At 38.4% G+C, this 14,700-nt stretch overlaps 1 protein-coding gene across 6 annotated transcripts in view; it reads right to left on the bottom strand.

Moving 5' to 3' along the window:
* Window positions 1-14,700, bottom strand: part of RABGAP1 (RAB GTPase activating protein 1) — a 164,171-nt gene that overhangs the window by 89,895 nt on the left and 59,576 nt on the right. For all 6 annotated transcript variants that reach the window (XM_037036821.1, XM_037036824.1, XM_037036820.1 and 3 more), the window contains 2 exons: window positions 12,631-12,733; window positions 10,095-10,264 (listed from right to left, as the gene is read on the bottom strand). In XM_037036821.1, the coding sequence (XP_036892716.1) occupies window positions 10,095-10,264; window positions 12,631-12,733 (273 nt within the window). The remainder of the gene's footprint in view (window positions 1-10,094; window positions 10,265-12,630; window positions 12,734-14,700) is intronic.

Genomic DNA, 14,700 nt, shown 5'->3' with positions numbered 1-14,700 from the left:
TTGGAAAGATAACCCAGAAACTAATAATCATGGTTACATATGGGGATGGGAGGAAGGAGACAAATAAAATCAAGATTCACTGCAGACATTTTTAGGTATAATTTGGACTTTTGCACCATAAATTGAAAGTATGGAGATAAATGAACCTAACTATATGTCAAAAAGTAACATAACTATAATGAAAAAGTATTCCTATTAACTTGTGAATGTAGTACTAATTTTATTTTATTTTATTTTCTAAAGATTTTCTTTATTTGCCCTGGCTGGTGGGTCTCAGTGGACTGAGTGCCAGCCTGCAAACCAGGGGGTCGCCGGTTCCAGTCAGGGAGACATGCATGAGTTGCGGGCCAGATCTCTGGATGGAGGCATGTGAGAGGCAGCCACACATGGATATTTCTCTCCCGCACTTTCTTCCTCCCTTCTCCCTCCTTTCTCCTCTAAGAATAAATAAAATCTTAAAAAAAGATTTTTTATTTATTTATTTTAGAGATAGGAAAAGGGAGGGAGAGAGACAGGGAGAGAAACATCAGTGTGTGGTTGTTTCTCATGCACTACCCACTGGGGACCAGACCTGGCCCAGAATCCATGCGTGTGCCCTGACTAGGAATCAAACTGGTGACCCTCGGTTCACAGGCTGGCACTCAATCCACTGAGCCAAACCAGCCAAAGCTGAATGCAGTACTAATTTTATAATCTTACTGCAACACTTTCAAAGCACAAAAAGAAGTTCCATGAAATCTTAAAACTTCACTCAATTAATTGTAATACTGATATTTTTTGAATGAACATGAACAAATGGGAATTTAATACTATAGAGATTCAAATAATTTTGTATTATATGCCTCTATCTTCATAAATGCAAAATGAAAAACATGCAAAAATACATAGGTACAATGGTTATATTAATAGATGTTTCTCCCAAAATTTATTTCTGCATCTATGGAAAAGTTCAGAATACACTAAATGTTTGGATTCCTTTTCATTTGATGTTTACATACTGATTTTAATATACTGATATTAAAATATGGGTTTTATTGCCAACTGAAAGAAACTTGTAGCCCTGGTAGGGAGCTCAGTTGATTAGAGTGTCATCCCAATACACCAAGATTGAGGGTTTGATCCTCAGTCAAGGCACATACAAGAAACAATCAATAAATGCAAAAGTAAGTGGAACAACAAACCAGTCAAGGAGGAAGGAAGGAAAACAGGGAGGGAGGGAGGAAGGAAGGAACCTAAGTTGTAGATAAGCTTCAGTGTGGCACTGTATGTATTTTAGAAATTGTGCACGTTTATTGATGCTTAATTATCTCAGTAATTGTATCAAATTACAAGCTTGTCCTCTTGGGAATTTTAAATAATTGAAATCTCTATTTCATAAATCCATATGATATTTTCTCAACAGATATTTTACACATTTATAAAGATTTTGTTATAAGTTTGCTGAGAACAATAGAACAAAGACCACATATTAAGGGTGTTTCCTGCAATAGATATTTTAAAATTCTTTGATAAAGAATAAATATATTAGTTATTATAACTGAGATATCCAATATTTAAAAATATACAAATGTAAAGGAAAACAAGAAAATCCTGTATTATTAAATTACTAATGAAAATATGTGAATGAATCAACTGATTGAGGCCAGAATCATCAACGGACACTGAAAAGTTAGAAATAAATTTAGAAAGTTATAAAGTTTCTAACTTTATAAGTTAGAAAGTTGTTGAGAAATAGGAGATGCAGAAGCTGCCCAAGTCCCATTCCAAAGGCTGCTTGGTAAACGCAAAGAGAAAACGCTACTTGCATGAAGAAAAAATCGGTGGTCACCACCTTAATCAAGTAAGTGATCACACTTGTGAGGAACAGTGAACAGTGGTACTCTATGCCCCTGATTCAGCAGCTGAAGAACTCTAGGAGAGCAAGCATTTTCATATGGTTTATCTTGAGAGGTACAGCGGTTTAGTGTACACGTGCGCATGTGTCTGTACACACACCCACAGAGCAAACACAAAGCAGAGGCTTAGGGTGCCAGTATAATTATACTAACTACTGGCCTGTAAGACACTGGTCACATCATTTATTAGGTCTTTCAGGTATCAGCTTAATGTCTCTCTGGCAATAAAAGTCCCATAAATTCCATAGTTTTAAGAATGCTTAGTCAGTCTCTTAAATTCACCTTATGTCACTCAGAAAATCTAGTGTTTAGGACCATTTTCTTCCTCTTTCAGTAAATGATATCTGAAAATGTAAACCTAAGAAAGCAATCTTCCTTTCCTTACTAACATTTAAGTTTCTTCTCTAATATGATACCATCTTAATAGAACAATTCCCACAATTGGGAAGGTTTCCAGGCTAAAAAAGACTTACTGAGTCACCAGATAAATTTAGTAAAAGAAAAAAGAGTCAATTTGTAAACATATATTTAAAAAAACATTTCTATGATTATTTTTCCATACTTACAGCAATAACAGAAACTACATAAATTTTTAAAAATTTGGTCTGTTGTTCTCTTTCTAGTGAGAAGTGGTTAAAGTGGTTAAAAATTTAAATTATGCTTAATTTAAGTAAGTACTAAAAATATCTACAGAAAGACAAGAGAAATATGTTTCCATGGAAAGAACCCTGATTCAGACTCTTAGAAAGCTTAGCTATGTATCTTTTTCACACAACATCCCATAAAATCTATTTTACATCTCTTGATATATAAAATGAGAACGACCTTTACTGGATCACTAAGAAAATTATGTAAGACAGAAAAAAGTGAAAGCAGCTAGTGGAGTGATGGCCACAATAGGGCCTCAATTAATGGTAGCTGCTATTAGTTTTTTTTCTTTTTTAAAAGAATTTTATTTTTTTCAGTTGTAGTTTACATTCAGCATTATTTTGAATAGTTTTGTATGACAGCATAGTGGTTAGACAATCACATACTTTACAAAGTGTTCCCCTGATATTTCCAGTACCCACCTGGCATCGTCCATAGTTACCACAGTATTATTCACTATATTCCGTTTGTCATACTCTACATTCTCGTGCCTGTTTCGTAACTACCCAGGTGTACTTCTTAATTTATTCATCTCTCTCTCTCAGTACCCCAAACATCATCCCTGCTGGCAACCAGTTTGTTTTTGTCTAAAGGTCTGTTTCCATTTTGTTTGTTCATTTATTTTGTTCTTTAGATTCCATATATAGGTGAAATATTATGCTAGCTGTCTTTCTCTGACTGGCTTATTTTACTTAATATAATAACTTCCAGGTCCATTTGTTCTGGGGCAAAACACAAGATTATTTTAACGGCCCATAGTACTCCGCTGTGTAAATGCACCGCAGCTTTTCTGCCACTCATCTGGTGACAGGTACTGGGGCTGCTTCCACATCTCGGCTCTTGTAGATACCACCACGATAAACACAGGGGTGCTTAGTCTTTTGAATTAGTGTTTTGGGTTAATTCAGATATATACTCAGAAGTGGAACCGCTGGGTCATACGAGAGTTCAGTTACATTTCTAATTTTGTGAAGGTCCTCTATACCATTGCTATTACTTTTTAATGCCTGAATGTGAAAATTAAAAGAGGAAATAAACTTAGCTCTACTTGCTCTGAGACAGCAAAATTTGTTCAAATTCTTCTCACTCTCTCTCCCCTTCCCACTTCTTTACCTCTTCACAAAAGCACCCCTAACACCAACGGAACTTATATAAATAAGGAAAAAAAATAAAGATTATGCTCAGGACCCATTTGCAAGGAATTCTGGCCAAGATGGAGGCGTAGGTGGAAACACTATGCCTCCTTGCACAACCAAGTTGAAAGACAATAACGTTTTAGTAACAAAATGCAACCAAAGCACAGAAAATTGAACTATACGGAAGTCTGGCAACAACGAACCCTTCACCCAGACCAGTAAGAGGGGTGGAGCCAGCGGCAGCGGGGTCGGGCAAGAAAGATCCCCTGGACCAACCCAGGCGTGCAGGCAGCCGTTAGAGGATCCCAGGTGTGGGGAAGCAATAGGCAGACCCAGTGAGGGCTCAAGGTGGCAGGCTGACCAAGGTCACACATTCTCCCACAGATAAACCAGCAAAGGAGCGAGCAGTGAGACAGACCTCACAGGCTCCAGCAGCGGGGAGCAGCAGAGGGAACCACCCAGAGCCAATAACTCTGAGACCAAGAAATAGCCAACCTATCAGATGCACAGTTCAAAACACTAGTTAGTGATCAGGATGCTCACAGAACTGGTTGATTTTAGTCACAAATTAGAGGAACATATGAAGGCTAAACTAACTGAAATACAGGGAAATGCACAGGAAACCAATAGTGATGGAAAGGAAACTGGGACTCAAATCAAGGAAGTGGACCAGAAGGAAGAAAAAAATGACCAAACAAAAATATGAAGAAACAAGAATTTAAAAACATGAGGAGAGGCTTAGGAACCTCCAGGACATCTTTACTTTCCAACATGCGAATGAAAGGAGTACCAGAAGGGAAAGAGGAACAGCAACAAGTGGAAAACTTATGTGAACAAATAATAAAGGAGAACTTCCCCATTCTGGCAAAGGAAATAGTCTTCTAGAAAGTCCACGAAGCTCAGAGTCCCAAAGAAGGTGGAATCAAGGAGAAACACACCAAGGCACATCATAATTACATTAGCCAAGATTGAAATCAAGGAGAGAAGCCTAGAAGCAGCAAGAGATAAGGGGACAGTCACCTACAAAGGAGTTCCCATCAGACTGTCAGCTGATTTCTCAAAAGAGACCTTACAGGCAAGAAGGGGCTGGAAAGAAGTATTCCAAGCCATGAAATCCAAAGACCTACATCCAAGACTGCTAAGTGCTTCTCAGATAGGTCAAATTCAAGGAGTTCATCATCACTAAGCCCTTATTATATGAAATGTTAAAGGGACTTATCTAAGAAAAAGAAGATAAAAAATATGAACAGTGAAAGGACAGCAAACTCGCAGTTATTAACAACCACACCTAAAACAAAAGCAAACCTAGAGGACTGCTAGATCAGGAGTGGAACCATAGAAATGAAGATCACATGGAGGGTTAGCAACAGGGGAGTGGGAGGAGGAGAAAGGGGGAGAAGATACAGAGAATAAGTAGCATAGATGGTAGGTAGAAAAATAGATGGGGGGGGGGAGAGAACAGTATGGGAAATATAGAATCTAAAGAACTTGAGACATGTAGCCCTGGCTGGTGTAACTCAGTGGATTGAGCGCGGGCCTGCGAACCAGAGGATCGCAGTTCGATTCCCAGTCAAGGCACATGCCTGGGTTGCAGGCAGGTTCCCTGCAGGCCAACTCCCAGCAGGGGACACACGAAAGGCAACCATACATTGATGTTTCTCTCCCTCTCTCCTTCCCCTCTAAAAATAAATAAATAAATACAATCTTTAAAAAAAAATTTCTAAAAAAAAAAAAAAGAACTTGAGACATGTGGACATAAACTAAAGGGGGGATGGTAGGAGGGAATGGTAGGGGAGAGGGTGTGCAGGGTGGAGGGGAATGAAGGGGGACAAATAGGACAACTGTAATGGCATAATCAATAAAATATATTTTTTAAAAAGGATTATTCTCAGGATTTCTCAGCCCTCCTCCCAGTTCCATATATAAATTTCTAGGATTTTTGCAAAGAAAATACTTACAACTCTGCCTATGTTTAGCTTGCAACCTTCACAGAGAGTTTGGAGAGTAGCATATCAGCCTAGTCTCAGGTATACATAGATTTTGGGCTAGGTTACCATGCCAAGTCATTTGCTAGACTAATTAGACATATTATTCTAGACTGAACCACAGAAGTAATATTCCTGTAAACCCATGGAGTCTTTTAAATCCAAGGCTGTGTAAATAAGACCTTGAGGGAAAAGCAAGATCAGAGGAATCTTATTTATGTTCACTAAGGTAAGATTAAAGAGACAGAACTCTTTATATTCTTTGTGATTAAAGGTATCTCTTTTATACAAATGCATGTTAAAAATATCACACAATTAATTTCTCTTCATCATCTCTTATTCTAGAAAGGGTTAAGAATTATTCTCATTCATGTCCTAAACTTTCTTTTTTAAAAAATATATTTTATTTACTTATCTTTAGAGGGGAAGGGAAGGAGAGAGGAAGGAAACATCAATGTATGGTTGCTTCTCGTGCATCCCCTGCGGGGAACTGGCCTGCAACCCAGGCATGTGCCCTGACTGGGAATCGAACCGTGATCGTCTGGTTCGCAGGCCCGCACTCAAGCCATTGAGCTACACCAGCCAGGGCCTAAATTTTCTTTTTTAATTCTCACCTGAGAATATGTTCATTGATTTGAAAGAGAGAGGAAGGAAGAGGAAAGGGGAGAGAGGCGAGAGGCATCAATGTGAGAGAGAAACATCAACCAGTTGCCATCCATACACGCTCTGACCAAGGACTGAACCTGCAACCTAGGTATGTGCCCTGATCAGAGACTGAATGTGTGACCTTTTAGTGTATGCGATGATGCTTTAATCAACTTAAGCCACCCAGCCAGGACCATGCCCTAAACTTCTAAATGATCCTTATAAATTGATTTTATTTCTGAAGCATTCTTTCCCTGGGGTAGATCTCTAAATAATCAATGCTATTCTCATTCCATGACTTAGTGTTTTCCATTCTTCCTTCATCCCAATGAGATTCCACAGTCCCTCTCAGTAATAATAGCTAAAATGTATGAAGAACATACATTCCCAGTGTGCTGTATAGTTTCTCACTTAATACCACAATAAAGCCATGAGGAAGATTCTATCACTGCCATTTTATAGCTGAGTAAACTGAGGCTCAGAGGGTTGAAGGAACTTGCTGAATACCATAAAGCTAGTCAATGGTAAGATCTAGACTCTGACTCCAAAGTCAGGTTCTAGATCAGGGGTATCAAACTCATTTTCACCAGGAGCCACATAAGCCTCGTAGATGCCTTCAAAGGGCCAAATGTAATTTTAGGACTGTATAAATGTAACTACTCCTTAACTAGGGGCAAGGAGCTCAGCGCTGCCTACGGGCAGAAACAATGCCAGGCTAGGTAAAACAAGGTAGAGGGCCCATGTTCTAGAGATGATAACCCTAGGGGTACTTATACGACAACCATGTTCTCTGCTCCTCCCACAGTAAAGAGGTGGAAGAACGGTAATGGAACTCAGATGACCTTTTGTCCCTTAAGATGACCGTGAAAACAATTTTTATTCCTGTTGTAACTGCTACCTTTTCAAACTATAAGTGAAAAGATTAACATGAATACACTGGAACCAAAATAGTTATTACTATAGAAAAGTATATTCAACTAATTGTACACATAACATTTAATTCTATAAATTTTATGTAAATAAAATCAATTCAACAAATATTGAGAGTTATGTTTCTATATGCTTGAAGTAAATTGGTGAACAAGACAGACTAAGAATACTGCCTCAATAGTTTTCTAATATGGGACACAGATTAACAAAATAAAAATATGTAATATATACATAGAATACTGAAAGGTAAGAGCCTTGTATAAAAATTTAAAATGTTGCCTTGGCTGGTGCAGCTCAGTGGACTGAGCTTGGGCTGTGAACCAAAGGGTCCCCAATTCGATTCCCAGTCAGGGCATATGCCTAGGTTTCAGGCTAGGCCCCCAGAAGGGGGCATGTAAGAGGTGACCACACACTGATGTTTCTCACCCTCTCTTTCTCCCTCCCTTCCCCATTCTCTAAATGAATAAATAAAATCTTTTTAAAAATAAAAAATGTTCAGCTGGAGGGGGGAATTGGCAGTACCAGAGAAAGGGCAGGCAAATTACACTGTTAAATGGGGAAGCTATGAATTGCTACTAAATAAGCCTGAGCAAAGACATGAAGATGATTAGGGTTTGAAGAAGGTGAATAATAGCAAGAGGGATCCAGGAAAAGAGTATTCTAGGCAGAAGAAATAGTTAACAGCAAAGGCCCTACAATCATAGTTAGAGCAGAAGAGTAGGAGGAGAGTAACTAATTTAAGATGAAACAGGTGGCAGATCAGGTAGTTTTATAAGCCACTGTAACGACTTTGGCTTTTAAGAAGTAAAACAGTGTTACAAGGTTTTAAGCAGAAAAATGATGTCATCTGACCATAGGCTACTATGCTGAAAATATATCAGGAAAGGACAAAATAAAAGCAGGGAGACAGGTGAAAAGGCTACTGTAGTTAATCACGAGAAAAACTCTGAATCAGATGAGAAACATAATCTATGGTGGTGAAAGTGGTCAAATTCCACAAATGTTTTAAAAGTAAACAATTTCCTGACAATGGGTACGGGGTGTGGGGGGAAAAAAAGGAGCAAAATTCTTAGCTGAAGCAACTATTAGGAAACTATGCCCATGAACTGAGATAGTAAAGACACAGAGATAAAATATTTTAAAGGTGGGAGATGAGATAATGGAACCTTTTTGGATATGGTAAATTTGAGATGTCCTGAAAGCTAAGTAAAGAAGTGTACTTAAGCAGGGAGCAATCACTGATAGCAAGTGTAGCTGACAGGTCAAGTAAGATAAAGACCCAGAATGACTACTGGGTTTAGCAATTTAGGTCACTACAAACTTGGATTTCTTTCAAAGTATTTTGACACAAAGGAAAGCAAAAAAAGAAAACAAAAAAACAACAACAGAAAGAAAAAACAAACCTCAGGCAACTTGGGCTGAGAAAACTAAATTAAGAAGACAGATTTCATCTGCTACCCACCACAATGAGAAGAGTATGGAGTTTGACTTTGACCAAATTAACAGAATTTTTTAAAAAATCAATATTCAGAAGACTATAGAGAATATGTATACCCTATCTTAAAAAATGTCTAATACAGCCCTGGCTGGTGTAGCTCAGTGGATTGAGCACAGGCCTGCGAACGAGAGTATCCTGGTTCGATTCCCAGTCAGGGCACATGCCTGGGCTGCAGGCCAGTTCCCAGCAGGGGACTCATGAGAGGCAACCATACATTGATATTTCTCTCCCTCTCTCCTTCCCTTCCCCTCTAAAGATAAATAAATAAAATCTTTTAAAAAAATGAATTAAAAAATGTCTAATATATAATCTCAAATTACTAGACAAAGAAACAAGAAAATGTGACTAACTATAATTCAGAATTAACAGTCAAGAATTTTAAAAATAGTTACATATATAATAATTATACCCAAGGGTATAAAACAAAATCTGTTAAAAATAAAAGAAGAAATTTTATAACAAAATCTGTAATAAAAAAATGGAAATTTCAAAAATATAAAATCTGAAATAAAATACAGTCACTCAATGGGTTTAAGAGCAGATTGATGATGACAAGAGAGTCAAGTGAACTTTAAGACAGGTACCCTATCTTAAGGAAAAAACACATGCTTTGAAAAAATATAGCCTTAGAAATCTATAGGGTAATACCAACATGTCTAAAATATGTGTAACTGAAATCCCATGAGGAAAGAAAAGAGGGATGGTGCAGGGAAAATGTTAAAAGCTTTAATGGGCCAGATTTTCCCCAAAACTGTTTTAAAAAAAAGGCGAAAACATAAATTTAAAATTTCAAGAAGCCCAGCAAATCCCAAGCAAAACAAACAAGAAGAAAACCACACCTAGTCACATCATAGTTAAATATCTGAAAACCAAAGATAAAAAGTAATCTTAAAAGCAGCCATACACAGGAACAACAATGTAAGCGCATTCTGACTTCTCATCAAGAACAATGGGAACACAGACTGGGGGGGTAACACCTTTAAAGCGCTGGGGAAAAAACCCTCAATCCCGCATTCTATATCCAGTGAAAATACCCAACTGGAAAGTGAAATGAAGACATTTTTAGGTACACAAGTCTAAGTATTTGTCTTTAGCAGATCTGCACTAGAAGAAAGGGTAAAAGAATTTCTACAGGTAGAAGGCAAGTAAGATCAGATGCAATCCTGGCTCTTGAGGAATAAAGGAAGAGCAACAAAATTGATAAATGAAAAAAAGTAATAGATAATTTTTCCTCTGAATATATTTAAAATACACACGATCTAACTGATAGCTTAGATTACTGACAAATCAGATTCAGAAGTGGTTGCTCCTTTCTTATCCCCTTCCCCACTCCAACATTTACAGAAAAGTATGGTACCTGTTTTAGTTTCAAAAAGAAGTTTTCAGTAGTACTACGTTTGCTGAAGGGCCAAAATAACCTTTCATTCGGTGAGCAAACACGGACTTTTGTCTCCAGGAGAAATCGAACAGGCTCTTGTACTTCTGTTATTACCAAATCAACAGCTGTGGTCATAAATAGCACTTTATCTAGAGAGAGAGAGAGAAGCAAATTAAAAAATGGAAATATATACTCTCATATGATCAGTGTAAAAGTAATTACTTTTACGATAACCTTTTAAGATATCTTAAGGTAATCCATTAATTAAGAATCTAAAATTATCAGGTAAATTGCTGTTTTGAAAAGTTTTTTTCTGTGTGGAGAATTCCTTTTTTGGGTAGACTGTTTGAAGCGAGATTAGTATGAAATGCACTGGCAAACTTTTACAATCGTGACATAAGGCTTTTTTAAGCCACTCTCACCAATGGTGGGAAGGTTTCTCAACTTTTAAAATCTTGGTGAACAATGGTCACTATTTTTATCCTTTATCCATTTATCTACAATGCTATGAATAACAAAAAAAATGAAGGGGAAAAAAATAAATGCTCAATAAGAGGCACTAGTTAAGCAAATAATGTTACTTTTTCAGGATAAGATATTATACAGCCATTAAATGACATTTGGAGAGAACATGAAATATCTTGAAAAAAGTTATTTATGCATGGAACAGGGGTTAAGCTCATTTTCACCAGGGGCCACACCAGCCTCACAGTTGCCTTCAAAGGGACGAATGTAATTTCAGCTCCTTAGCAGTTAGGGAGTAGATACATTTATACAGTCCTAAAATTAATTCAGCCCTTTGAAGAAAACCTTGAGGCTGATGTGGCCCCTGGTGAAATGAGTTTGACACCCCTGGCATAGAACACTTAAACAGCTGCACAAGAAACTCGCCACAATGGTCTCCTGTGGAGTGGGGCCTGGGGACTGTTTTTACTTTTCTCTATATATCCTCTGAATTTTTAACTATGTGCACATATTACCTCTCCACAGAAAGTAAATAAAATTTACAAGTACGTAAATAAATGAATACATAAATAGAATAGGAAGCAGGGAAGGGAAGTGGGAAAAATGATACTTCATTTATAGGTCAAATTTAATTATAAACTCAAAAAGTTATTATTTTTTAATATATTTTATTGATTATACCATTACTGTTATTCTGTTTCCCCCTTCATTCCCCTCTACCCTGCATACCCCTCCCCCACCCTTCCCCCCTTTAGTTAATGACCACTAAAGTTCTTTAGATTCTATATTTTCCCTACTATTCTTGCCCTCCCCCCTATTTTTTACCTACCATCTATGCTACTTATTCTCTGTATCTTCTGCCCCCCCTTCTCCTCCTCCCACTCCCGTTGCTAACCCTCCATGTGATCTTCATTTCTATGCTTCCACTCCTGATCTAGCTGTCCTCTTGGTTTGCTTTTGTTTTAGGTGTGGTTGTTAATAACTGTGAGTTTGCTGTCCTTTCACTGTTAACATTTTTCATCTTCTTTTTCTTATATAAGTCCCTTTAGCATTTCATATAATAAGGGCTTGGTGATGATGAACTCCTTGAACTTGAGCTTATCTGAGAAGCACTTTATCTGTCCTTCCATTCTAAATGAAAGCTTTGCTGGATAAAGCAATCTTGGCTGTAGGTCTTTGGATTTCATGACTTGGAATACTTCTTTCCAGCCCCTTCTTGCCTGTAAGGTCTCTTTTGAGAAATCAGCTGACAGTCTGATGGGAACTCCTTTGTAGGTAACTGTCCCCTTATCTCTTGCTGCTTCTAGAGCGACTGAGTGGCCCAGCCCTGGTGAACACCTAGGGCTCTGCTCCTCATACATAACAGGCACGAACAGTCCAAAATATGGCTCAAGAAGAACTCAAAGCCCCAGAGCCGATAACTCTAAGTGACCAGGAAATAGCGAACCTCTCAGATGAACAATTCAAGACACTGGTGATCAGGATGCTCACAGAACTGGTTGATTTTAGCCACAAATTAGAGGAACATATGAAGGCTAAACTAATTGAAATGAAGGGAAATGCACAGGAAACCAATAGCGATGGAAAGGAAACTGGGACTCAAATCAATGGAATGGACCAGAAGGAAGAACAAAACATCCAACCAGAAAAGAATGAAGAAATGAGAATTCAAAAAAATGAGGAGAGACCTAGGAACCTCCAGGACATCTTTAAACGTTCCAACATCCAAATTATAGGGATACCAGAAGGGGGAAAGAAACAGCCACGAGTGGAAAACCTATCTGAACAAATAATAAAGGAGAACTTCCCCAGTCTGGCAAAGGAAATAGACTTCCAGGAAATCCAGGAAACTCAGAGAGTCCCAAAGAAGTTGGACCCTAGAAGGAACACACCAAGGCACATCATAATTACATTAGTCAAAAAATTATTAAAATTCTTTGATTTCACTAGAATTAGGTTAAGCACTGGGTATTTGTCATATAGTGGTCCTAAGGCTTGGGTATCTTCTTGGGACTCAAATTTCTGTTATGATGTCAACAACCTGCATTACCTTTAGGAGTTTCTTCATTTACAACTTGAAAATGTGGGGATTTTGGATTCCAGCTCCCAGTGATAACATAAGACTTTCCATCTGAACTTTTGCCCATAGATTCCTAAAGAAAAGAGTAAAACAAACATTAATGCCAAAGTAAAAGGACAACAGCTTGCCTATTCCACTGTCTTCAAAATTAGGAGTCATAAAATGTAAAAATATGAAAGAAAACCAGATGTTTTAAAGATTGGGTGTATAACTGAATAATTATAATTAAAATTAAAGATGTGCCAATTATTCATGTAATCGTTCCTGACAACTGATACATGAAATACTTGTAAATCATATCAACCTGTATAAGCATTAGAGAAATTCACTACCTAAACCCATGCTGAATTCTTCTGTGAATAATTACTATGTAAGTTTTAGTTTTAAAAATATTTCCATACAGTGCTTGGCCAAGGTGGAGGCGTAGATGGAAACACTGTACCTCTGCACACAACCAAATGTAAGGACAACAAAGATTTGGAAACAAAAACACAACCAAAATACAGAAAACTGAACTGTACCGAAGTTCGACAACAATGAACCATTCATCCAGGCTGGTAAGAGGGGCGGAGTCAGTGGCTGGCGGAGAGGGGTCCCGGCAGGAAGAGGTGGTGGTTGGCAGAACCAGGTACAGGGAGGAAATGAGGTGTGCAAGGTGGATGGCTGAATGAGGACACACATTAGCACACAGATAAACCAGGCAAAAAAAAAAAGGGGACAGTGAGACAAATCGCACAATCCAGGGCCCCAGAGACAGGAAATAGAGCCTAAAAGCACCGACTGGAAAACTTTGGGGGCTTGAGGGGCCGGGAGAGGCTCCCAGCCTCACAGGAGAGTTCATTGGAAAGATGCACAGGGTCCTGGAATGTACACAAACCCACCCACCCGGGAACTAGCACCAGAACAGCTCAATTCGCTTGTGGGAAGTAGCAGAGAGGACTGAAATCCAAGAGAGAGCAGAACAAGCACCACTGCTCCCTCCCTGACCCCGCCCCTACATACAGTGTGACAATCTAGCAACTGGGTTGACCAGCCCTGCTGAACACATAAGGCTCTGCCCCTCATACATAACAAGTATGAACAGACCAAAATATTATGGCTCAAACAGAAAAACAGATCAAAGTCCCAGAGGCAGTACTTCTAAGTGACCAAGAGATAGCCAACCTATCGGATGCACGGTTCAAAACACTGATGACCAGGATGCTCACAGAACTGATTCATTTTCGTCACAAATTAGAGGAACAAATGAAGGCTACACTAAGTGAAATGAAGAAAAATGCATAGGGAACCAACTGTGATGGAAAGAAAACTGTGATTCAAATCAATGGAGTGGACCAGAAGGAAGAAAGAAACAACCAAACAGAAAAGAATGAAGAAACTTAAAAGAATGAAGAATGAATAATAGACTTCTAGGAAATCCAGGAAACTCAAGAGAGTCCCCAAGAAGGTAGACCCAAGGAGGAACACACCAAGGCAAATCATAATTACATTAGCCAAGATCAAAATGAAGGAGAGAATCCTAGAAGCAGCAAGAGATAAAGAGACAGTCACCTACAAAGGAGTTCCCATCAGAATGTCAGCTGATTTCTCAAAAGAGACCTTACAGGCAAGAAGGGGCTGGAAAGAAGTATTCCAAGCCATGAAATCCAAAGACCTACATCCAAGACTGCTAAGTGCTTCTCAGATAGGTCAAATTCAAGGAGTTTATCATCACTAAGCCCTTATTATATGAAATGTTAAAGGGACTTATCTAAGAAAAAGAAGATAAAAAATATGAACAGTGAAAGGACAGCAAACTCGCAGTTATTAACAATCACACCTAAAATAAAGGCAAATTAAATGGACAACTAGAATAGGAACAGAACCACAGATATGGAGACCAAATGGAGGGTTAGCAACAGGGGAGTGGGAGGTAGAGTGGGGGGAGAAGGTACGAAGAATAAGTAGCATAGACAGTGGGAAGCAAATAGGCAGGGGGAGGGCAAGTGTGGGAAATGTAGAAGCTAAAGAACTTATGACACATGAATATGAACTAATGGG

This window comes from Sturnira hondurensis, unplaced genomic scaffold (genome assembly GCF_014824575.4).
Source record: "Sturnira hondurensis isolate 20B ecotype Veracruz unplaced genomic scaffold, ASM1482457v3 Scaffold0022908, whole genome shotgun sequence".
Lineage (NCBI taxonomy): Eukaryota > Metazoa > Chordata > Mammalia > Chiroptera > Phyllostomidae > Sturnira > Sturnira hondurensis.
Note: the sequence above shows the minus strand (reverse complement) of the source record. Positions and strands in the feature narration are given on the sequence as shown.